The 25,308-nt window shown below is 40.0% G+C and overlaps 1 protein-coding gene across 2 annotated transcripts in view; it reads right to left on the reverse strand.

Annotated features, from left to right (window-relative positions):
- PITPNM3 (PITPNM family member 3) overlaps positions 1–25,308 on the reverse strand; it is a 147,527-nt gene that overhangs the window by 27,378 nt on the left and 94,841 nt on the right. For both annotated transcript variants that reach the window (XM_032982324.2, XM_042791791.1), the window contains exons 5-10: positions 21,856–21,932; positions 18,332–18,567; positions 12,316–12,505; positions 9,381–9,500; positions 3,461–3,642; positions 683–852 (exon numbers count right to left, since the gene is read on the reverse strand). In XM_032982324.2, the coding sequence (XP_032838215.1) occupies positions 683–852; positions 3,461–3,642; positions 9,381–9,500; positions 12,316–12,505; positions 18,332–18,567; positions 21,856–21,932 (975 nt within the window). The remainder of the gene's footprint in view (positions 1–682; positions 853–3,460; positions 3,643–9,380; positions 9,501–12,315; positions 12,506–18,331; positions 18,568–21,855; positions 21,933–25,308) is intronic.

The following is a 25,308-nucleotide window of genomic DNA, read 5'->3' on the forward strand; positions in this document are numbered from 1 at the left end:
CAAAAGTCTATAAATTGAGAAGAAGAAAATCGTAGGTCCCAAATTGCTGTCTCTTCTCACTACCGCAACTGATTTTTCCCCCTCACCTGATAAATGAACATATCATTTCCTATGAAGATGCTGGGCTATCCAAACCTCATACAATGCAAAGAGGCAAAGCACACACTGAATTCTGAAAAGTAAACTCTTGCTTTCACTGAAAAATTGAAAAAATCCAGATGTATTTAGAAATAAAACAAAAAAATTCTGTATGTGTCTGATCACTAGGCTCTGTTACCAGACAGGAAAAAATAGCTCACAAACAGCACACCTGGGGGCCAAATTTACCCATCAAGCCAGACGTAAACAAGATGCAATGCTCAACCAAGCACAGATGTTATTTTTATTATCTTTTTTCAAGGACTGATCCTTGGTGAGGTATAAGCTTGATGTTATATGATATGGAACATATGATTAAGAGCAGAACAAAAGACACAATACTGTAAACGGGTGAGCAGTGACATTGCTGGAATAACCTTCATCACTTCAGTACCTATCTACACTAACACTCCCATCTGTGAAAGAAACAAACTTACCTCACTCCCTAGTCTTTAACTAGGCTCCTTTATTTAATTCTTATATGAGTCCCTTTGTTTACATAGACCATTCAGCAGCCTGTATTCTAACCCCAGAAAGAGCTTACCATCCAGGCCAGGCAGAACAGTACTCCTCATGGCCAGCACCAAACCAAGTGGAGATCCAAACAGGAAGAAATCAGACACCTCAAATTCAAATCGGCCCAGGTTTACTTCTGAGAGACTGGAATTCACAGGAGGAAAGTCGGCACCATCCTTCAACACACTTGAGTGGATGCTGAGCAAAGAAAATGCACTGATTCAACAATAATGAAGAGGGCATCCAGAGAAAAAAAACATTCCCAAAACAGGCTGCTTAGAAAGCTCTAGCATCTGTATCTAGATCAAAGCAATATTCCTTAAACTGTAGATACTGGAGTATAGCAGCCACTTACGATTTCCAGTGTGGCTATTCAGTACATTTACTACCTTCAACATGCAAGAGTTTTCCAGTTATTCTACAGAATACTTATTGGTAAGTTACACAAGGACTCTTAAGATTGAAGTTTACCTCCCCTGCCTTTTAGCAGTACAGATGTATGTAAGCTTATTCTGAAACTTCTGCTACAAATTCTAACCTACTCAAGTTGTATAAGGACAATGGTATTAAAAGGTTAGAGTCATAAAGAATGTTACATGGGTACATTAAAAGCATTATTCTAATCCATTCCCTGAGCTCTGAACTAGAATTTCACTTCTTTTCATCTATTACAGGTTAAAATTAGTGATGTTTATAGGCAGCTTTTAATCTTTTAAGTGATTTAAACACTTTCATTTACTTTGCATGCCATACATGCATGAGGTAAATACAAATCACCTATTCCTCACTGACAGAGAAAAGACTTGCCCTTTATTTAGTTCTGCTGGAGATGAAACAACTATATTTGTTAGAAGAAACATAGCATAGGCTCCTGCTGTCCAGTCATGAGATAGAGCAAAACATGCCTTCAGAAGGTGCAGAACCTGACTGAGAGGTGCTGGCCATACTCACTTCAGCCAGAGCTGTAACTGAAGTGCTCACGAGTTACCTGCACCCTATACTCTGCGTCAGTGACCAACCATGAGTCAGAACCCAGAAATCCTGAATACTGGTCCCAAATCAGGCCAAGACACCAGGCCTCTCTTTCAATCTGAAAACCTAGTGACATTCTCAGTTTATAAGCTGATGTTATTAACTAAAACTCTGGGGACCAACCTTAGGGCCCCGTTAGTATAGAAATGAAGAAAGCCAAGAATTAAATCCAGTTTGGAGTTACCTTTCTATGCCAAAAGCAACTGGACACAAAGCACAAGCTGACATGCTGAAATAAAATCAGGGTGTAGGACAAGGGCACTTCTGTGTGAAAGAGCAATCTTTGTAACCTCATTACTCACACTGACACAGCATCTCTAAATTTCAGTAAATGAGCTCATGGGGAGAAAAGTCTTAATGATCTTATGCAAGTCTCTCAGACAGCAAACCAAATGCTTGGAATCTCTCTCTCTATGTACAGTGTGGGGTGAGAGGATGACATGGTTTGGTTTGATTTGTGTTTTTTCCCCCCTCTCTTTATTTTACCAAGGTATCTTTTCTGACATCTTTAGCTTGTGTTTGTCCAACTAGTCCTCATTAACTTAGCAAGAGCCTAAATTTTGAGGAGTTCAAAATGTGAATGAACGATAACCAAGCAGATGGAAAAGTGTCAAGTGCATCTGCACATAAAGCTTTTAGTTCAACATCACAGATACACAGGAAATTTACAAAGGCTTGGAAGAAAACTGTTATCTTTGTCTTTTAATTATCCTATTATCCTCCAAGTCTGAAGTGCTTTATACAAGCCAACACTGTGCTTTAAACATAACACAGTACTTCTATACAAGAACCTTACAGTGACTGGCCAAAAAAATCTTCATGTTTTCAGTCATTGACAAGCAAAAAACAACCATTCTACCTAAGAGGGAAGGCACTTTATAACATATTGAAAAACTCAATGGTTTGAAGATAAAAGAATGGTCAACAAAAGCAAAGCAAAGTACATTCAAAGCAAGAAAATAAAATTACCTTAAACTGCTACGAACAGAACTGCCAGACTTGAAGTAAAGCACAGCACTAAGTCTGCACTACACTCAACTGTAGCAGAACTGAAACTTCAACACACAGTAAGACTTCTCCCTTGGCATCACTCCCAATTAAATAAAGGAAATGAGATGATGGATAGAAGAAAAAAAAGCACAGTTCAGATAAGTAAAAACCCAACTATCATAGAACAGGCAGAAACAATGAGACAAACAATGAGACAATGGGAATTCTTATGTTCCCATCACATCTGTGTTTTACAGGTTTCTTAGGATCCAAGAAAGCTAGTTAACTCTCCTCCAACCTCCTCATTTAAGCCAAATGTTTATGCAGGCTTGTTTCCTTTTTGTTTTAGAGCAGATCTGAATAGCTCATAGTCCAATGGGAGCACCTAAAGCAATTATCTCACTCTTTACAGAATAACAGAAAGCCTGTAAGTAAAGTCAGAGGGATATTTAGAAAGAAAAACATAACAGAAATCTAGAATTAAAAAGCATTCATCCATCTTGATTTGTGTGGGCTGCACTGAAGAAATGGAACAATTTGCATTCAGTTTTGCATTCAAAACTCTCACAACTGAATAAAGATTAAATAAAAAAATCTCCACATGTGAGTAAGTTCATACTAGACACACTATATCTATGGTTTTCTTTGAGGGGTATACAGGGACTTTAAACAAACCTCCAGAGGCGTACCACAAACAACAAAAATTATTCTGCTGCTCTGGTGCTGACAGCCTCCCTCCAATGGCAAACCCATTTCTTTCACTCAGTCATCAAACACTAGTTACCTAGACAGGAAAGCATGATGTTGTGTTACAGTATCACAGTCATAGGTGGATGAGTCACTCTGTTTCCGTGGCAACGGCTGCCTTGGCTTCTCATCCTCCAGGATTCCCGAGATGTCAATATTGCTTTTGCTCAGGCGTTTGCTGCCACCCAGACTGGAGTCCTCTGCTAAGAGGGGATTATCCTTCAGAGAATGAACAGAGTGAAAGGAGGATTTAGACAGTGACCAAAATATGACAGAGCTTATACAAAATTGCTGCATTTATACAATTGACCTCACTTTATCCAAGAAAGGGTGGAAGAGGTTAGACTTTCTCTCTGCAGTAGAAGATAAGGGAAGAGATTAAGAGATGAAGCCTAAAGGCTGGAAGGAGAATCAGGAATTTTAGGGGTGGGGTGGAAGAGTAACACAAAAGCTTTATCCTTCACAACTTCATCATCCTTAGAGAACTATAAATATCATGAGGTATTATTATAAGGGGTCTTACCTGAGGGTACAAAATGCCCATTACAACATTAATGGTCTTGCTCATCATATTCCATGGATGCAGGACTTGATTTTTTTTAAGAAGGGCAACTTCTGTGGGATGCAAGAGGAGACCAGTGGTACCATATCTTTAAGGTACCCCTTAAAATAGGAAATTATTTATTTATTGTTCACTTCCTCCAGTGCTTTTGCAGCTTGCACCAGCATCCTCCCTGACATATCCCTATCACCCCCAGACTTTTATTCCTGCATCCATTTCAGCAGCCAATGCAAACACTGCTTTTCAAAACAAATGCCATTGGACTGAATCCCCCCATTCATGCATGTGATCTGGGTGCATGAGGCATGCAAGATCTGGTTCTTTCTAACAATTGTGTAATCCTATTCTGTGTAAATCTCCTTCTATTCAGATCAACAAAATAAGACAATGCTTGACATCTATTTTTACAAAACTTCAAAAGATATGAACATCAAGAAGGCACAATGGGAGAACAGATACAGATAAACCCCTTCTAATTGAATAATTACTGGTTTTCATCCATATTCTACTAATTCTTACAATGCAGTACTAGAATGATACAATACAACTAGAATTAGCATCTTAATAATTTGCAGAAGATTAATTTAGGACCAGCATGTTCACAGACAATTATTTCTGCAACGGTACAATGAAAAAACCTTAACATGCGTGTAGGAATCTCTTTCTGCATTTTATAGTAATGTAGTAAAATTCACATCATGCCAACTTTAATATGAAAGTTGTGTAAGATTTAGGACCTTGTTCAGCATAATACTAATGTATCTACAATGTTAAAAGTAAGCCTCACTTCTTGTAGTTGTTACTGAGTGCAGAGAACTATTCCACAGGGCTAGGTAGGAGGTGAGGGCTCCTGCTGTGTGTTGGCAGCTGACTGCCCCCACCATTTTGTATGCTAAAGTGATGTAAAACCAAAATAAAGTCTCCACCTAAAATATGTGCTTCTGCTGAGTTCAAGCCAGAACCAACTATTTTTGTTTAGGTCTCTTGATTTCCTGGTGGTCTAAGGAAGAAAGCTGGCTCCTGGAAAGGCACAGAGTTGACAGTGATGTAGCACCAAATGCTTTTCTTTTAGTCACACCCAGGTTTCTCCACAATATTTAAAAATTAGCTTCTGTCACCACAGAACTAGCTAAGACCACCTTGTAGTAATGGAAGCTAATATCCTCATCCCTGAAAGCTGTCAACAATTCACCTTTGTGCTCTAAGCATCAATAACAGGTTGTCCTTGCAGAGGGTGTGTTCTTCTCTTGTGTCATAAGACAGGTAAAATTTTGCAGGAGTTTGACATTATCAGAACAATACTGTGAGGGAAAAGAACCAAGCCCCCTCTTATGCTTCATTAAGGTTAACCTAGCATACCTAGCATTTCAGTTGTGCATGTTGATTTACTGGGCATGACATCTCCGTCAGAGACACAATAGAATGCTAGCTGCTTTTCTCCCCCCCGCTCCCCTTCCGTCTTTTTTGGTTAAACTCTAGAATAATAACCATCACTTAAAGTGAGTTAACAGGACATGCCATACTATTATTGCACTGCAGAAGAAAGCCTTAATTTTCTTTGGTCAAAATCAACACATTTTAAACTTGATTTTCTATGGGTAAAACTCAGTCTTCCAAAACATACCTGCCATAGACAGTTCAGTAAGAAAAAAGTAGTTCTAGAAGGACAAGGGACTTAATCTTTGTGAGACAACCTTAGGGAAGGTCACTGGGAAATTGGCTAGGCATTGCACCAGACAGCAGGATTCAAAATTGTTCAATTTGTTGATGCATACAACTCTGTTCCCACGCTCCCTTTACATTTTCTCCACCACTGCTCCCTGCACCTGTCGTCTTGGACATGGCATTATGCCACTGCATTACACTGCTGAAGTGTCATTGGAACACTCTTCACAATTCATTACAGCAAATGCTCCAAGTGAAAACAGACTTTATCATGCTCAGTACTTTTAAGCAACTTGCTAAGAGTGGAAAATTGAACTAGACAAAACACAGGATGTGAGAAAGAGTGCAAGGCTTACAGATGAGGACCAAGGCATGATAGATCAAGAACCTTGGCCAAAGTCACGCAGATGGACTATGGAAAACATGTTAATTGAATCTATTTCTCTGAAGCTACAGAAAGAACAAGTTCATAGGACAGCTATTTCCCTACATCACTCAGTACTGAAGCACATTAGCAATCCTGTGCACATGGGGTGAGATTTCCTGTCAAGAAGAGATGTTGAAGAACCTAATCTGTTCCCCAAAATTATTCAGATGAGTTGCAGAAAAACGAAACCAAGACAGGAATGGTATATGACCTATGAGATTAACCTTCCCACACTGTTCCACCTATAGTCTTCAACAGCCAAGAGGACCACCTGGCTTCTGTGACAAGTGAATAGTCTTATTCTTGGGAACTATAGTTAGTGCCAGTTCTGGAGCTGGCTTTTATCCCATAAACAATCCGTTCATGTGCTAGTCCCTTGCAGACTGAACTGGGACCAAATTAATTTTATACTTGTTACTGAACAGCCAATCAATAGGGAAAGCCTGACAACCATTTCACAGAGACAGAAGGTTATTTGGTGAGAAGAACTATCACTGAGAAATTAACTTCTCTAAACCATCTGGGCTCTCTCTGCTTCTGAAGGGTTAAAATTACCTCAGATGCTAAGAGTATGTCAAAACATCTGCACACTGTGGCATCATGGTAAAGAGAAAGTGTTCAAATTTATAGTAGTCTGATACCTTAAAAGTCTTGTTAAAAAAATCCCATATTCAAAACTATTCAAAAGACCTGGCCAGATCCTAATCTCATTGCTTTGAGCATTTAGGTTCACCTTTATGACACAATCTTGTATACTGTCAAAGAGACTGAGCCAAGTCAGCATTGGTATCAGCCAGATCAGGGAGTGAGATATAGTTTCAAAAAATACATTAGATCACTTAGAAAGAGATTAGGAAACACATTAGAATAAGGTTGAGGTGATCAGTATAGAGACTATCTTCTAGTTTAAAAGCTTGTATTCCACTGCTACAAGCTCTTTCAACTCCCCCACATGCCACAATGAAAATCTCATCTGCAGTAAAATGGTATCAATAGTGGGATTTGATTTAGTCACTCACAGGTGGCTTTTATTTATCTTCGATCCATGTGAAAATTGTCAACTTTCTCTATTCATCCTAGTGAAGAGTTGTCTACTTCTAAATTATGAGTCTTTTAGCCGTTGCAACAAAAAAGAACCATCCTCCTCTTCTGAGACAGTTTTCTCAATGATTGCTAATGTAAGACTTCGGGTTTTCACTTCTGCTGATGGACCAAGTTCACTTCATCCTTCTGTCCTTTAATAACCCAAGGAGTCGTAAGATGATGATGGCAATACACTGGCTTTCTTTAAGTATTTTAACACTTACAAATGTAACTAATTTTTAAAGAGCAACAGTTACTAGCTTGGTCTGAGTGACATTTGTTCTACTGCAGATTCTTTTATTGAACATGCAGGTAAATTTTCAAATACTGCCCTGTACAAGTATGTACACACTAAAATCATCATGATCTCAGACATCATTCACAATTTTGCCTATACTGTAGAAGTCGCTATGCACTGTGGATAATCCTGACTTATTTACTTAGTGCAGATTGGAAATTAAAATACAGAAAACAGACTACAACACACAAACCAACAAATACTCACTTGGGGTAGCAGAAGAACCTACCATTCTATTTCCTTATTTACATTGTCTCATTAAATTTACAGGCCCTCTCTCTCTAGAAGGGAAAACTGAACTATTCAGAGAATGTAATGGTCACTGCATCACCAATCTATCTTACTGTAGATCACTTTGAATTAAACAGAGCAAGAAGGGAACTATATAGCCCTAATTCACTCTATTTTCACAGGTTATAACCAAAACATAAAATGCAATAGTTGAGAGTACCTCAGTCTCATCCTTATTTCCAACTAGTTTCAGTAAAGTAAAAAACTCTTATATTTCTGCACCTCAAACTCTTCCAGTGAGATCCATGTCTACTGAAGACACCAAGGAAGTGAGGGAGAGGGCAGAAACAGTAACAAGAGTCCTCCTGAATGTGTTTCACAGGAGCAAGCTGTGAACAAGGGACAGAAAGACAAGATAAGGAAGGAAAAGAATACTTAGTTCTGAACACACAGAGTAGTAGAGATGAAGATGGGAGGAAAAAAGCGAAGAGATGGAGAGAAGAATGAGAAGAGCAGCCCCGTGGTTATCAGGAAAGAGAGGAATTTGGGAAAGTTGAAACTATAAGAGCAGGGAAGTCATAAGAAGCTATACTCCCTAAGGCCTGATCCTCACTCAGATTCAGCAGCAGCCCTTACACAATCAACCCCACTATAGGACTGGGATCCAGAAGGACCAATTTATCCATTTACTTTGCTTGCAATGCACTGTCTTCAGTGTTGGTGCTATCAAAAGCTGGCTGCTGAGAATCCAGAGCGATGTTATAAATGGTGAGTAATTCTCCTTCCTGGAAACATTCAGATGATGTCTCTTTGCTCAAGTGTACTCCTGTCACACAGCTCTCAACTGAACTAAACAGGTTGGTATCACTGAGCCCATTTTTGAGGAGAGAGGTAACTAAAGAGTCAAGAGATCAAACAATTTGGCCAGGGTTACAAAAATCATCAGAGAACAGAGTGTGGGCACATCACTCAGTGTCAACTCTAATATACCACACCCCCTCTCCATATCCACTTGAGTCTGAAGTACATAAGATTAGTTGAACTTCAATTTTCTTTCTTAAGTGTTGAACACAATAATGAAGCTTAGATGCTACCATTACTTTAAAAAATTGTGCTTTTACTATCATAAAATCCTTCCTGGATCACAGTTAGAATTAATCCTCCCTTCTCTCCAAATGCAGCACTCATAGATACTGTTATGCTCAGTAGTCCATTCACAGATCCTCAGGTGTCCTGCATTCCTTAACAGGAAGGAGACATTCTTTCACCAGTCACTAAAACTTATTCATGAACACATCTTAATGCTAGACTACCCCCAGGCAGTAGCATAAGGAATTCCAGACCTTATGTGAACAAATTAAAAAATTATAAAAAGATTTTGGCAAAACCAGGAAACTACCAGAGATTATTGGGAGGACATGCTTGCATCTACAGCTAGGGATACAATAAAGGGTGCTTGGTAACCCTACTTTAAAGATTTACAGATAAAGCCTCCACTAGTGATTTCTGTATATCATAAAACTGAAGCTGCAGACTTAGTTTTCAGACAGCAATTTTTTGATATATGAGCAAAATACCATGCTATCATGGCAATTCACCAAATCCTTAAATTTTCTCTGGTTTACATGGAGCTGATTTCCTCCAGGGAATGAATGTATAGCATTTCAGCTGTGTGGATTTTTCCGCTTCACCTGGATGCTGCTGGTGCTTCCTCTTCTGCTACTGTTCCGACTCTCACCAGCTGTGTTAGAATTATAGCAGATGGCATCAAAGCCCAAAATTCCTCCAATGCAGTCACCAATGAGACACACCTGAGGAAATAAAATATTTTTGGGGGAGATGTAGCAAGTGATTTCAAAGAAACAAAAAGCATCACAAAACTGCAGAGGAGTTGCTGTCTTACTCTATACCCTCGTTCCTGTTTCTTTACACCTTGGTTCTTATTGTAGTTGAAAATGTGTAGACGCTTTCTGCCACTTCCTTTTATCTCCAGAGGTATGCCAAGAATATCTGTCTCAGGAACTACTTTGGGCAGCTGGGAGTTCTGCCAAATGGGCTAGAATTCTCCTAGTTGCTTGCAGACAGATTCCAGCTCAAAAAGTCCAGATCACCGGACAGCCAGTCTCACAAAGATTTCAAGCCACTTAACATTTCCTTCAGAGTAATACATGGAAGAGGATCTCAACAGAATAAAACCAGATTGGTAATCCCCTGTCAGGACAAGGGAACTTTAAATGAAGTATTAGGCAGAGATTCACTCTTTCTTCACATTTAATATAAACATACAAGCGACCTTCAAAGTATGGACCCGGAAATTAAAATACATGGAGTACTAAAATTGGAAATCCACTGGTTGGGAGTAATTTTATGGCACACTAGAATCTACCTCACAAGCCAGTTCCACTGAACACCTCCCCATCCCATAGGAGTTAATTCTTTCTCTCTGTCCCCCTGCTTGTGTCTGAGGATAAGTAATAGCTGTATTACCTTTCTCCTTGATAACAAACCCCATGGTTCCACAGGTTCCAGGAACACTTTCTCTCAAATTCCTTAACTGAAGAAAATGTCTAGTCTGTTGTTCCCAGCTCCAATTAGTTTAACAGAAGACACTACCTCTCCTTACAAACCTTAACTTGCTTCTAGCCTTAATTCAGCTTGGCTACAACACTAAACTACACATTTTGGATAACAGGGTGTTGTGAACAATTTCTTCAAAGTGGAGTGCATTAGAAAAAACAAGTGCTTCAAGATGCAGGCAGGAAAAAAACTCAAACTTCTCTTAGTGCATCTCCACATACCACACTCTCTTAATTGAGTACATTTTGTGGGATAAAAACAAAACAAAACAAAAAAAAGTCAAAATACATTAAGATAACATCTATCCTAAGACAATTCTGGTTCTAAAGTTGCATACAATTGAACAGCATGATGATTTACTCTCTGGTTTTCAAATCCCTACACCATGCAATGAAGTCCACAAAGAACTGAAAATTATAGGATATAGGTAACCTTAACAAAATTGGCAGCACATTTTGTGGGGGTTAACAGTATCTCCTTCAATTTACCATTCTATTTCTAATCCTCATTATTATAGGTATTAAGGTAATAGAGTTAACTTATTCCAGATACTGTATAAAAACAAAAGGGCAATCTCTGATCAAATGAACTTGCAATATAAATGGACAGAAGAGACCAAAATATGAAAGGAAAAATACACACAAGCTGGGTGTTTGGTTATATGATATGTATTTTAGAAGTACAGGACTTATTCAGAGGTACAGTTGAGGTTTCTATCTAAGGACCAAAGCAAAGCACTATAGACAGAACAGAGAAGTCACTTCCATTTTAACAATGGTGGTAATTGTTGATGGTGAAAATTCTGTGGAGCATACAGAGGTCATGAAGACTTTTTCACATGAAATATTAATATATATGGTTTGTAAAACACACCAAGAAGACTTCTTTGTAGCTCTGTTGAAGAAAAACCTGTAACACTCAATTTCTATTGAGAGAATTGTTTTCACAGTTATTTCTGTAACTGGTGTAATTCTTTACATAATCTCACCTTTCATAATGTTCTGTCACTGCAGCTGGGCTGTTTTTATGCTTCAAGCAAGAATAGTTTATTATGGATATTAAAACTGTATTCAAACCAAATTTTAGTCTAAAAATACTGATATGCCACAGCATAATCTTATTATTGCTATGGAAAATAATTTGTATAATAAGACACATACCCTCCTTCAAAGATTACACTGTGCTCTATGTTAAATGTATTTTTTCTTTTTCTGAAGTCTGGAGGTCACTTTATTTTAAGCAAGTGCATGTTTCCGACTATGTAGAGAGCCCCATCACAAAATATTTTCAGTAACCCACACAGTGTAGCAATATCATATTCATTCTATGTGAAGCAGTAAAGTACTGAGTTTTGTAGACTAAAGATGGAGAAGCAGGAATGGTAACTGTGACATATCAGCTGGAATAAGTCTGCAAGTGACTTCACTGAGGAGTGGGTCACCAGAAAAATTGCATGACTTTCCCAGTTACACAGGAAAACTGCAACAGTGCTGGCAACTGAGCACTTGTCTTCTAAGTTTCTTTACTGTCAATTGTTTTATTACTACTGTGATGTAGGCAAAAAACAAATAGCAATAGTTAAATGTTGGATTCCTTATGCTCTTAGTCAGATGTGTCCCAACTTTTCTATCAGCCATAACAGATGTGTGAGGAACTCAGTAACATCGATTATAATTTGTCTTGGGCTGGCACGCTTGTTCACTGCTTAGCATACCGTACTTATAGCACAACTAAGTCTCTTACACATTACCAGAGTTTGTAGCAACACTTAGTAAGAGCTTAGGGGTCAAAATGCTTGTGGGAGAAGGTACAGTATCTTCTACCAACTGAGTAAGTCCAGGTTAGATACTACACAGGATTCCAGAAGTATCTTTCTCCTGCTGGTCACTGAGAAGGCATTTTGCATAGGTAATCCCATGCTAACATTCATTCATCATCTTTGCAGCACTGTCACACAGTCAAAACTCAAAACTCTCAACACAATGGCTTAAAAAGAAATAGCCTTGCTCCAAAGGAATTTTACTTTGATGTAAGAGAAAATAGTCCTACCTGTCCATTAAAACCAGCCCCATCTGTGGATTTGAGAAATTCATTGTAAACTTGATTGGCTCTACTGATCACCATGGCAACTGCATCCTGGTACTGAGGGGATGAAACAGCCAGCAAGGGCAAGGCAGCCAGTGGGATGTGGTCTTCACTGCTGCTGAGGCAGCTCTCATCATAGCTGTAGGGATTTAGGCTAGAAAAGGACATGCTATCATCAGAAAAACGCAAGAGGCAGCACACAGCATTAGAGAATGAACAGCCACTTATTAACTGAAACAAACTGGACTACTGCAGTTCACAATGACAGAAATCAGGAAGGATCATTTTCTCACAGAATTCAACTGCTTAAAAAAATCAATGAGTTACTGATTTATGTGAATGAGGTCATGCTAGAAGGCATTTCTGTAGTTAAACATACTTGGTGCAATTTTTCCACATGCAAGTAGACATAATTTAGAACAGCAAAGAGATTATTCTGTTTTAGCATTTTTTTTTCCCCATATAACAAGTTACTACATCAAATAACAGGATCCAATCATCAAAATGGAGTATTGTTTCCTAGAACACGTGTGACAGATGTATTGTTCAAAAGCATATAAAAACATTTTTTCCAGTGTCCCTTTCAAAAAGATGGAACAAAGCTGCACACATTCTGAAATCATATGCAAATGTTTGCATAGTAACATTTTGCAGAAAGGAGGTGACTTGATTGAAAACGCAAGCTTAAATTTTATAGGATGTCAGCTTTATTTTAGCTTGCAAGTTTCACAGTAAATCTGCCAATTGTGTCTTGACTAATTTTTATTGATGAGTGGGGAAAACAATTTACAGAGAGCCAAAGATGCAAGGCACATCAGTCTGTTTTCTCACAGCAAGTTGACTGTCCCTTAGACATTAAAGGAAAGTCAGAAGGATAATTCAGTTCATCCAAAGTTTATCCAAAGCTGCAGGCAAGGAACTTCAACACTACTTTGTATTCACTTTCTTTAGGAACTTGGTGGGCTATCACAATATTAAAAAGCAAGTGGCCTGAAATGGACTTAGTCTACATCTTTGCTTAAACCTGCATCCTTGAGACTATTACCAGGGTAATGGAAGAAGAAGAGAAGACTTGCAATGCTGAAGTATGGAAGCTGGTCTGTGTTCATGTCATGAGCCTCACTGGATGTTTCCACACTTGCCTCTTGCTGAAGCACTCTAAAGATTAGGTATTTTTCATGCAAAGTAGTGTAACAGTTTCTACATCCTGGAGCTCAGCTGGCCTGCCAAGCTACGTCAATTTACAAATTAACACAGCTTCATTTTGCCAGCTGATTAGATCATCCAAATGCACAGCAGACAGTTATGAATACGAATTCTCAAAAATGAAAAACAAACCTCAAAAGCTTACATAAAAAGGCCTAAGTTACTCTAACGACTGGCAGATAACACCTCAGAAAGGGAAAGGGAGAAACACAGAGGGGAAAAAAGATTATGAACTGAGTACCTGAAATGGAAAAAAATACCTACATATGGTTTAATACCTACATATGGTTTAATAATAAAAGTAAAATGCAAACAATCTACACAATGGAAAAATAAATAGCTGGTCTTTTTTTTTTTTTTTTTTGTAGCTAAAGGAATATAGATCAAACTGAAATTAAACAATTATCTAGAAAATTAATCAGTTAACTGGCTTAGAAATGAAGGTTTGGGTTTTTTAATTCCAATTTATTGTATTGTAAAGTTGAAGCCACAGAGACCTCCTTTGTTATAGTAGACAGAACACAAAAGGAAGATCCAGACCACTGAAAGGGTATATGGAAGAGATGAAGTTGTTTATCGCAGGGGACATGCTAAGTATTAGTACTGAAGCTGAAACAGGTAATGTGTCAGCACTGGAGCCAAGGGAAGCACAAGTCTTGTCTGGCAAGACACTGCAAGAGGTCATTCCAAAGCAACAGTCTGGAAACATTACACTTGCACAAAGACTGGAAATGGAGAGGGAAATTACAATGAAGCCGCTGAAATCATCAAGTGCAAGAGGCTGAGATATAAAGTCACCAGTGTTTGAACCTAACACCTCCCTGATAAAAGGCAGCAAGACAGAACTGATCTTCCATTGTGGGTAAGAGCACACCTGGCTCCCAGCGGAGCAGTGGTGGATGGCACAGTGGCATCTGCCAGCAGGGACAACCGGGAGTGCACCACAGGGAAGGGGAGCGAGGGGTTCAACCCAGGGGACTGAGGGGTAGAAAGGAGGAACAAGGGAATAAAAGCTTATTCTGCTTGCAGAAAGAACCTGGCTATGTGCAAATCAAGACAAAACACTGATCCCTCCTCAAAACTTCCTCATGTCAGCAGTCCCTGACCATGGCAAAGGTGAGAAGAGAAAGCAGAGGGGGAAATCACCCATATGGTAACACTTGTTTGAATAACTGTCACACAACAGTGTTTTGACATTTATGGTTCAGCTATCTGCACTCCATGCTGACTCCTAGGGACTTGCTATTGCTGTTTCTGAATGCCAGAATATGCATTTACTTCCTCCACTTTCAGGACAAAAGAAAAACAAGAAATAGAAAATACTCAAATGATAATGACTGAACTTCTCTATACACTTTCTAATTAAATTATAAAAGTTTTTAAAAAAACTGATTAGGAAAATGCAACAGTGAGAGCTTACATTGCAGGACCCACCACTGTGCAAGGAGCATGCAAGGGGCTGAGCACTCCAGAACTCATCCAACAAAACACTTTAATCTCATTTGATTATTCATATGCTTACTTTCATACTTAAGTGTTTGCTTCCTAAACGTAACTTTTGTTTCAGCCATTTTTTCCTTCTCCTTCCTTCCTTTCTCCAATCCCCCAAATTTGCAATTACTGTTTTCCAGTTTGGCTAACACTGTAATTTAGGCACTCTAGTCTGAGGTGTGAATCAATGTATGCTCATCAAATCATATGCTATAAAAAGCATAACAGTTGATCCACTCTGGGACAATTTTCTCCCTGACAAGGGAAGAGATGGCTCTCAAGTCATCTAGCTGGAACAAGAATGTGATTTAGTTTTAACCCTTATCGGTCCTTAGCAGCAAAGATGGAGATAAGTGTCACAGGAGATGAGTCATGCATTATAAATTTACACAGGTTGCATAAACTGTGTCTGTGTCTTTATGATTTACATGAGAGATACAGGAAACTGAAAGTGATGAGAGCAAACAGGAGCAGCCCAGATTAAACAATCTGAAACATTTACTAGATGGAGTGATTTTGCCCTGAAAGATCCTTCTCCTTTAAGCTACTGTTTGCAAGACAGGGAGAACTGCATAGGTGCATTCAGATGAAAAGTCCCAGTGGAATCCTGAACCCAGGCACTCGGTACACAGACAAAGCATAACTCAAAGCCTATGCCAAGGTAAACAGAGGGTTGTACTACTTTGGCACACACTATGCATTCACATTCAGAAAATGGAGGATACATTCAAACCAAGCAAGAAATCTTGTGCTGCTGCTTAGTCAGTCAACTGGCTCACCCTTGATGAAACATTACAGTAATTAAAACCATACTTCCTCCCTCACAGTTTGCTAAATGGAATGTTTACCACAAGTTTATGTTCCACAACTGCATCCTGGAGTTCTGGCTATGAAAGCTGCTGGCATGAAGCTGCAGAAATGTGAGAGCAAGGAATCATCTCTCCTTTTGTCAGCCCCAAATGGGTACATCACAAGCAGCTTCATGCAAGAACATACCACAGCAATATCAATCTTAAGTCCGTGCTGGGAACGATTCCATTGGACATTCAAGCGTCCAGCTTGGCTATTTGCAGTCTGGCTAAACACTGTGTGCTGCAACAAGAGGGAATGAAAAACAGAGAAAGAATTGGAAGCTCTGTTCATTTGGGCTACCAGCATACTCTCTTCCTTCCACTCCAGCAGCTCTTCTTCCAGAGAGTTGAGACCTGCAGGCACTGCATTGTGGGATACCTGAGACACTACTGAGCCCTGTGCTAATCAATGGCCCAACTGGGCAAGAATGATCTCTTGAACACTGTTTGATGCTTCACCTCCTCTTCTATTATCAGTCCTCTTGCTTTACAGGTCAGTGACTTGGACATACACACGCTTCTACTCTCCTGGTTGTTTCAGTATATTGCCCCTTGATGCAAACAATCAGGCACAACCTTCCTCCAGTCTGGTCTGCACTCTGACTCCTCTTCTTCTTATATGCTTGTCATAGCTTTATGTCCACCTAGTATTTCAGAACTTTAATGTATTCTGCATCTGTCCTCTCTAGCTCTGTCATCTGGACAGCAGGCAGAGTTCCTGCATCTCATGCTCCAAAACATGGTTGTAGACCTCTTCAACTATTCTGCAGGGTTTTCTACTCCACATGAGTGTCATGGTTTCAGCTCAGAGGGCAAGTGGAAAAAGACATGTACTAAAACATTTTTGTGAGAATTTTCTTAACCCCACCCCTTCCCCAAAACAACCTCCCCCCAAAAATCCCAACACCCCCAAAACTCTCCCCAAATCCCAAACCCAACAAACTATTTTTTTTAAGTTAATAAGCAATTTCCCAAAATGAAATCATTATCTCTGCTTCGTATAGCAACTAGTAAGTGTTTCCTAGCAGAACCTGGTCTCAGACAGAAACAGGACCTGCCAGCTAGAAATGTAAATGTGAATATCACGTAGTATAACCATACTATAGCTCAGGGTCATTTAAGTTTGCAGAGTTAGGCTAGTTGAGAAATCTACTAATTTTATCAATGACAAGATCTTTGAGGCATTCTTGCCTAGTGCTCTTCATTAATGAAGAGCCGATCCAATACCTACTGTAATGCACAGCATTCTCTCCCAGTTGCTCTCTAAAAATCCTGAACTGAACTGGGGTCTCTCTACCTTTATGCAAGTGAATTACCAAACTGCTTAAAACAAACCTCCCACCTCTCATGTTAGTAAGGGCAACCTCATGAGTGCCATCTCCATTTCCATCAGTTAGCAAATGGATCTGCTCAGACAGGAAATTCCATCAAAGCTAACAGACACCTCTCCCTATGCCTACAGCCAAATCCTAGTTGTATTGTGGACAGAAGCATCATTAGCCAAAAGCACTGTTTCCTAGAAATGCATCCTTTGTAGTCCATTCAAGACACTTCTGTACAAGGCATTCTTATATGTTAATGATGATAAATGAGTGGTCTACCACAAAACACTATCAAAGTGCAGTAGCTGCTATTGGGAATGAACACATACTGAAGTTCTGTCATCTTAAAATGTAAAAAACACGTTCATATGTAAATTCTCTCTCACCAAGAAGATGTGTTAAATCACTCTTGGTTTAGATATTACTTTCTGTTCTCAATTTCCAGCACAAAGCAGAATTTACTTAAATTGGTCTAAGTTTCTCAGCAACGCTTCACAATCTCCACTTTATTTGTAAATCAATGTTAGCAATATGCCATTTTTGTTTCTAAAACTGGAAACATTAAAACTATAAGGAGGCTTTTCATAACATCCTGTCCCTACACCATCCAAATAATGGACAGATAAATAAAATAGACAAACGTCAGCTGGCATATCTGCAGGCAGATCTAGCTATAATTCAATTTTAAAATAAGATAAAAGTTCACTACTGATATTTTGGGGTCACATGGGGGGGGGGGGGGGGGAAGGGGAAGGGAAGAAGAGGAAGGGGTGATAAAAAGTTAAGAGTTATCACAGTTTTCGTCTTCTGTCCAGATGTCTTCTGGATCTTTTTTTCTTCCATTTTGGGTGCATTTGGACAATAGGCTAATAGTCCACCATGGATTTTAGTTTTTTGGGTTTGGTGTTTTTTTGCAGGTTTTTTGGGTGGTTTTTTAATGTTTTAAACAAATGCATCCACTTAGAAAATGATGACAGATCATTCCAAGTCTTGCAGTAAGCAAAAGATTAAGAAGGATTCTCAACATTTTGTTATGAAAAAGATGGGTCACAGAAAGCCATTCAAAAGCACACTGTAAAGCCAAATATTAGAAAATGCAAATCAACTTACTTGGAAACAAGAGAGAATGCTGCTGAACAGATTGCTGGGCAGGGAACAAGTCTGATTAAGATGTGGCCCAAAGCAGCAGGGAAATGGGCTTGTGTCACTTTCTCAAACACAGAACTGAAGGTGTTGATATCTGCTAGCTTGCTGCTGTGGTCCCCACCTCCAGTGTCTAAGATGTTCCCCCCATGTAGGATCAAAATTAGCACATGAGTTTTGCAGTTCTGGTGTTGAACTCCTTCCTGTGAGAAAAACAGGGAGTAAGAAGGGAGGAAGCATTTTTATGGACAGTGTTGGTATTCTTGCTGTTAGTGTTTACAAGCAGCAGTGATTTTTTTCTCCTACTCCCACTGTGATCTGTGATCTTTTTGCGATACTTGCCTTCATTGGGGGCGGGGGGGTGGGGGTGCGCGGCAGTGTGTGTGCATGCCCTGTGTTCCATTTAATTCAAGTATTTCTGAACCACCTAGAACACACTATGATCTACCAGAAAACCCTTGCAGCACAGATGTAGGTTTCAGATTAACAAAGATTATAAACAGCTTTGTGTACATCAAAAGCTATTTTAAATATATTGAAACTGGAGAAGAATTCCAACATCCACAGCCAGCCTAAGTGAATGTCTGTCTAGGTATCATGAATGAGGCTGCTGCATTTACTGGAAATGTTCTATCTCAAGTCATCACAGGTTCTAAAAAGACAAGTTTCTCTGCCAAAGAAAACATCCAGCAGAAGCTGATGATACAGTTATCACAGCCTTTTGAGATTGGCAAGTTTGTATTAAAATGCAAAATGGGGATAACTTACCCAGGCATTTACTGAACAAGCAAAAAATGTGCATCTATAAACCTCACACATACATTTATGAATATGTGAATACGTGCAAATACAGACAATAATCAGTGTGCTCCGTAGAATAAACAAGATGTTATCTACTTGAGACTGGAAAAACATTTTGAATGTCTCACAACTCTGCTTTTTTTTCCTTCTTTACCCCATGAGAGTTATGTGCACTCAAAGAAGTCAATAACGCATTAAAAGATTAGGAGATTCTTTTGTTTTTAAATCTTAACTGGCATCTTCTTCTTCTCTTTGGATCACATGATTCCTGGAGACTTCTAGTTCCTGACCAAATATGAACACACAATAAAAACAACAGTAACATTTCCTGTATTTGTCTGAGGCTTGTTAATTGCTAGATTGGGTGATTTACTGAGAATCAGGCAGTTCTGGACACTTTATTCTTAAGTTCTGGAACAAGAGCCACAGTCTTCAACGGTAAATATAAAATGAGAATAATTGCTCTGAGTTTAACAAGAGTAACATTAATCAGAAAAGCTGACAAGTAAACTCACACACATACATTTCAGGCTGTAGTTTACTGAACGGTAGGGGTGGAAATGTTGACACGGATAAAACACAGAAATTGGTAACTTTAGCACTTGTATAATGGTGACAGAGAAATGGTTGAAAATGAAAGAATTATAAGTTGTTCCACAAAGCCACTATCTCTGTTCAGCACGTAATTTTTAATGTCCAGTAGAGATATTAATTGTGAAGGCATTTTGCTGACCTGCCTTGTATCCGCTTAAGTACTGGATCTTATGAGAATTTTTAAGGTTCCACTTTTCCTCGCTTTAATTTATAATTTCTCTCTCCATATGGTCCCATTCCAGTTATTCAGAAGAGAAATTTAATTTCCTTTAAAAGCTAAGAGTAACTCCTTCCACAGGCAATGCCAGTTTGTAAATAAGTGGCACTTCAGATGGGTTGGTGGAACTGAAAGCTTCAAAACAGAGGGAAGAATTCAAGTGGGTCAACATTGCTAAAGTCACTGTTACAAAAAGTCTCTCAGCTGGATTTAAATGATATCCCTGTCGTGGTTTAGGCCTGATTGACAGCCAACCACAATGCAGCAGCTCTCTCTCCCTTCCCCTCCAGCAATGAGAAGGGACAGAGAGCCAGGCTTGGGGTTCAAGATAGGACTGGGATGGGGAAAATCCCCCTTTTATGATCATGAGCAAAAGGCAGACTCGTTAGGGGAAGAAAAAAAGAACATACATTTATTACAGACACTAACAACACATAACAGAGCAGGACAGTGAGAAGTATTGCCACATCTTGAGAACACCTTCCCCCCACCCCTCCCTTCTTCCCGGGCTCAGCTCTGCTCCCGATATCTCTACCTCCTCCCCCAGGGGCGCAGGGGCAGGGAATGGGGGGTGCAGTCAGTGCTGCCACTTCCTTCATGTTTGGTGAGGGGAGTGTCCGAAACTTGTTACCCCCTGCTCCATCGTGGTCCCCCTCTCACAGGAGACAGTCCTCCACAAACTTTCTCCGACTTGAATTCCTCCCACGGGCCGCAGCGTTCCCCACACTGCTCCGTCATGGGTCACTAACTTCCTCCGACTGGATTCCCTCCCACGGCTGCAGCCCTTCCCGAGCTGCTCCGGCGTGGGACTCCCCCGCATGCTGCAATCCTCCCAGTGCTGAATTACAGCAGCGGGGCTGCCTTTTCCCATGAGACCCCGGCCTTCTTCGGGCACAGAACCTTGATCAACCGAGCAGGAACGACAGGCCACAGATCAATGTCTGCTCCACCGTAGATCTCCATGGGTGGCAGGGGGGGGCCGCCCTGCCGTCTCACCACAGGATACAGGGGGGTCTCCGCTCCGGCACACCTCCCCCCTCCTTTCTTCCTCCGTTCTTCCACTGACCTTGGTGTTCATGCAGCTGCAGCAACTCCTCCTCACAAGTCCCACTGCCCGTCACCACGTCCCTTCTTAAATACGTTATCGCAGAGGCGCAGCCGATTGGCTCAATTTCCCAAACAGAAGTGGAGCTGACGTGGAGCTGGGGGAGCTTCGAGAAGCTTCTCACAGGGGGCCGCCCCGATAGCCCCCTCCCCTGCCACCAAAAAAACTCCACCACTCACTCAACCCAGAACAATCCCTCAGAGGAGGACTCAAAGGCAATGCAGTTAATTTGTCTTGAGCCATGACTGAGACAAGGAGCTTGAGGGCTAATCAAAAGGCCACCTGAAGTCAATCAAAGACTGTTGTCATTTTCAGGGGGCTCTAGGATTAGAATTCTTCAAAAATGGAAAAGTAGACATTTCAATTGCCTGTTCTGTGTGTGGACAGAGGACCTTAGTCAGTTAACTGTAAGCAACACAACTTGTTTAGATTCTTTGCTGCTTCTAAAAAAAAAAAACAAAACCAACCAGTTCTGTTACTATCAATTACATGACTGCTGCTGAATCTGCTTCACAAAACCTGCATTTCCAGTGAAGTACAAAGTAGATATAGCAATTTCTCTTCAGAGAACTGGGTCATATTTCTACCTAAGATAATTATGCAATGTTGAAAAAGCTTGTGATGATTTTCAGTGATTGCATGTGCACCTACCGAACAAGGGAAAGACATACTAAGCTACCAAATGGGTTTATAATTCCATAACACAATATGAGAGTATTTCCACATGTCTACTTCTTGGAAATCAGCAAAGCTTATTTCAGGAAACAATCTCACCTCATTATCCTCATGTATTTCAATACTGCCTTGTGCCGGGACCCTTTGTTTTCTTAAAGAGGCTCTATATAATTCACCTGAAAGAAAAAGAGACATAACTGATCATATAAATATTTGGCTGCCTCATCTTTTACTGACACCTGTGGAGCTAAGGCATGTTTCTAGTTTCAAGACAGAAAGATCTGTTTACAGGAAAACTTGTGGACAAACAGAACAAGAGACAAGGTGTTTTCTTGCAGCCCTACGTATTTTTAGAGGCTGTTCTATTGTTAACAGCAATGTTTAGAACAGGATTCAGGTCTTCATACAGAGGTGTGTAGTACCAGTACAGCTGCTGTTGGTCATCTGTGCCTTTCCAGAGTAGCAGCACAAGAGGTCACTCGAGGTTCTACATCATCTCTGCTCATCCCATATAGATACCTTAGATACTCTGGTATGTCTTAAATGGCACTAAACGCATATATATAGGCAAGTGAATTAAGCCTTTGAAGTTCTCCAAAGACCTTCAGGATCCAGCCCTTCCATAGACCTCTGTGACTACCTGGCAAACTCCAAGTAACTGCATTGCTCCATTACCAGAATGCAAAATAGGAATAACAAACCATAGTGCAAAAGATGGTTTCTCCTCAAAAAAGACATGTAACCTGGAAAATAGGAAGTGACTTTGCAGAGGAACACAGTGATTTGTTACTAGTTTTCACAACAGGATTGTGTATATAACATTCTCTGTTATAAGTGCAATAATGCAAGTCTCTGCATTGACTTTAGAGCATGACCAAATAGACCCAAAGACCCACTTGTGACTACTCCTTAGGCATACTGGCTGGACAGCAACCTGCTGTAAATGGTGGAACTTTCACAATATCAGCTTTAAGACCATGAGGCTGTCCACTGTCTGGCCTTGGGAAGCAAAACTTAGGAAGCATTTCTTTGCAGAGAGTGATCAAAGATGGGTCCAGGCTTCCTAGAGAGGTCATCAGTGCTCCATGCCTGTCAGCGCTTAAGAGGCATTTGGACAATGCCCTTAATAATATGCTTTAATTTTCAGTTAACCCTGAAGTGGTCAGGCAGTTGGACTAGATTATTGTTGTAGGTACATTCCAACTGAAAATATTCTATTCTATCCTATAAATTACAGCTGGCTATGAAAAGGCTTGCCATCTGAACAGATCTTCTCTGTCCTTGAGGACAAAGAAGAAGATGATATAGCACTATCCACTTTATTTTTTTTTTTTTGCACTGTGTTTCTTCAGTCATTGAAGAGAATTGCTACAGGATCTTTCTGGTCTCTTCATAATGCAGTCTTTTTTCTACAGCTGCATGTGTTAGTTACCTAGGAAACAGCTGTAGGATGAAATTTGATTAGCACTATTGTCGGCTTCACCGTCATATTTATACATGGGGACAATCTCATCCTTAACAATTAAAGAAATGTTCCCTATTCCTGCCACTTACAGCACTTATGAGACACCTACATTAGAGGAGATGAGCAAAGCTTTGTAAAAAAACCACACTGAAGCCCACTTACAGTTTACAGGGTTCTGCAATCAGATCCCAGAACAATGTTTTCTCAGATAAAAAAAGAGGAGACAAGAAGAAAAACATCAAACTTCTGATTTGCTAGTATCCTACTAGCCTTCGTGCTTAATTGCTAAACATAAGGACAAGAAAGTGACTGATGGTAGTCCGCATGGATTTACAAAAGGAAAATCATGCCTAACCAACCTGATAGACTCCTATGATAAGACTGGCTTGCCGGATGAAGGGAGAGCATTAGATGTTGCTTCTCGCAACTTTCGTAGGGTTTTCAACACTGTCTCTCATAATATCCTCATAGAGAAACTGAAAAAGTGCAGGCTCCATAAATGGACAATGATATGAAAACTGGCTGACCCACCAGGTTTAAAGAGTTGTGAACAGCAACATAAAGTCCATCTAGAAGCCAGTGACTAGTGGTGTACCCCAAGGGATCACTACTAGGTCCAGTCCTGTTTAGCATCTTTATTAATGACCTAGATGATGGGTCAGAGTATACTCTCAGCAAGCTTGCAGGCAATACAAAACTGGGAGGAGTAACTGAAACACCAGATGACTGTGCTGTCATTCAGAAGGGTCTCAACAGGCTGAAGAAAGGGGTCAGAAGGAATCTCATGAAGTTCAACCAACTGAAATGCGAAGTCCTGCGTCTGGGGAGGAATAACCCCACTGAACAGTACAGGCTGGGGACCAACCATCTGGAAGGCAGCTTTGCAGAAAAGCACCTGAGGATCCTAGTGGACAACTTGACCTGGACTCAGCAATGTGCACTTGCAGTAGAGTGCCAAATGCATCTTGGATTGCATTAAGGAAGAATGTCTGTAGGTCAAGGGAGGTGATCATTCCCTTCTATTCAGCACTGGTGAGATGACATTTGCACTGCTGTGTCCAGTTCTGGGTCCCTTAGTATAAGACAGACATGGACTCACTGGAGCAAGACCAGAAAAGGGACACAAATATGATTAAGGGACAGGAGCACCCAACATGAGAAGAGGCTGAGATGAGATTGTTTGGCCTTGAGAACAGAAAGCTTGGTGTATGTGCAGGAAATCTTGTCATTGTGTATATCTGGCGTGAGGAAGCAAAGAAGATGGAGCCAGAGTCCTCTTCATGATAGTCAGTGAAAGGGCAAAAGGCAATGGACACAAAGTGAAATACAGGAAATTCCATTTAAATATAGGAAATAACTTTTTTACTGTGAGGATGGTCAAACACTGGAATGGGTTGCCCAGACAAACTATAGAGTCTTCATCCGCGGAGATATTAAAAATCTGACTGAATGCAGCCCTAAGCAATCTGCTCTAAATGACTCTACTTTGAGCAGAGGAGTTGGGCTATAAAATCTCCAGAGTTCCCTTCCAAACTCAGTCATTCTCTGACTTAGAAGACACTGGAACACAATATTTATGTTTTTCATGGCCTTCAAAACATAGCAGTTCTTTAGAAATTACTATCTGCTGGCCACAATAACCCACAAAGTAGGTATTTGGTAGGATGCTCTCTTTGAATTTCTAGCAGTATTATGAAAACTCTGGTTTTACAGTGCTCAGCTGGCTTTTTTTAAAAAGGCGCTAAAAAGAGAGTAACAGAAGTAAAACCTGATGGCTTTCCATTCAGCATTTAAAACATCTATGATGTGATTGCTTCTGTTACCATCTCAGCTTTCTAACAGTCATTTTTTACTTAAGATGGGAAACAGATAGCGTACACAAGTAAACCTGAAAGGAAGACTCTAACACCTAGAACACTGTCAAGTTGACTTTGTTTACTCTGCTAGCAATCTGTGAACCAACCAATATTGACCTAGGAACAACAAATCAGTTTCCTCTGAAATACAAACTGGCATACCTAGACCAGTAGAGATGCATTCTGCTTTATCTGTTAAATGTGCTCCTATTTATGACTTTTCATACTCAT

This window comes from Tyto alba, unplaced genomic scaffold (assembly GCF_018691265.1).
Source record: "Tyto alba isolate M040663 unplaced genomic scaffold, T.alba_DEE_v4.0 Super-Scaffold_19, whole genome shotgun sequence".
Classification (NCBI taxonomy): domain Eukaryota; kingdom Metazoa; phylum Chordata; class Aves; order Strigiformes; family Tytonidae; genus Tyto; species Tyto alba.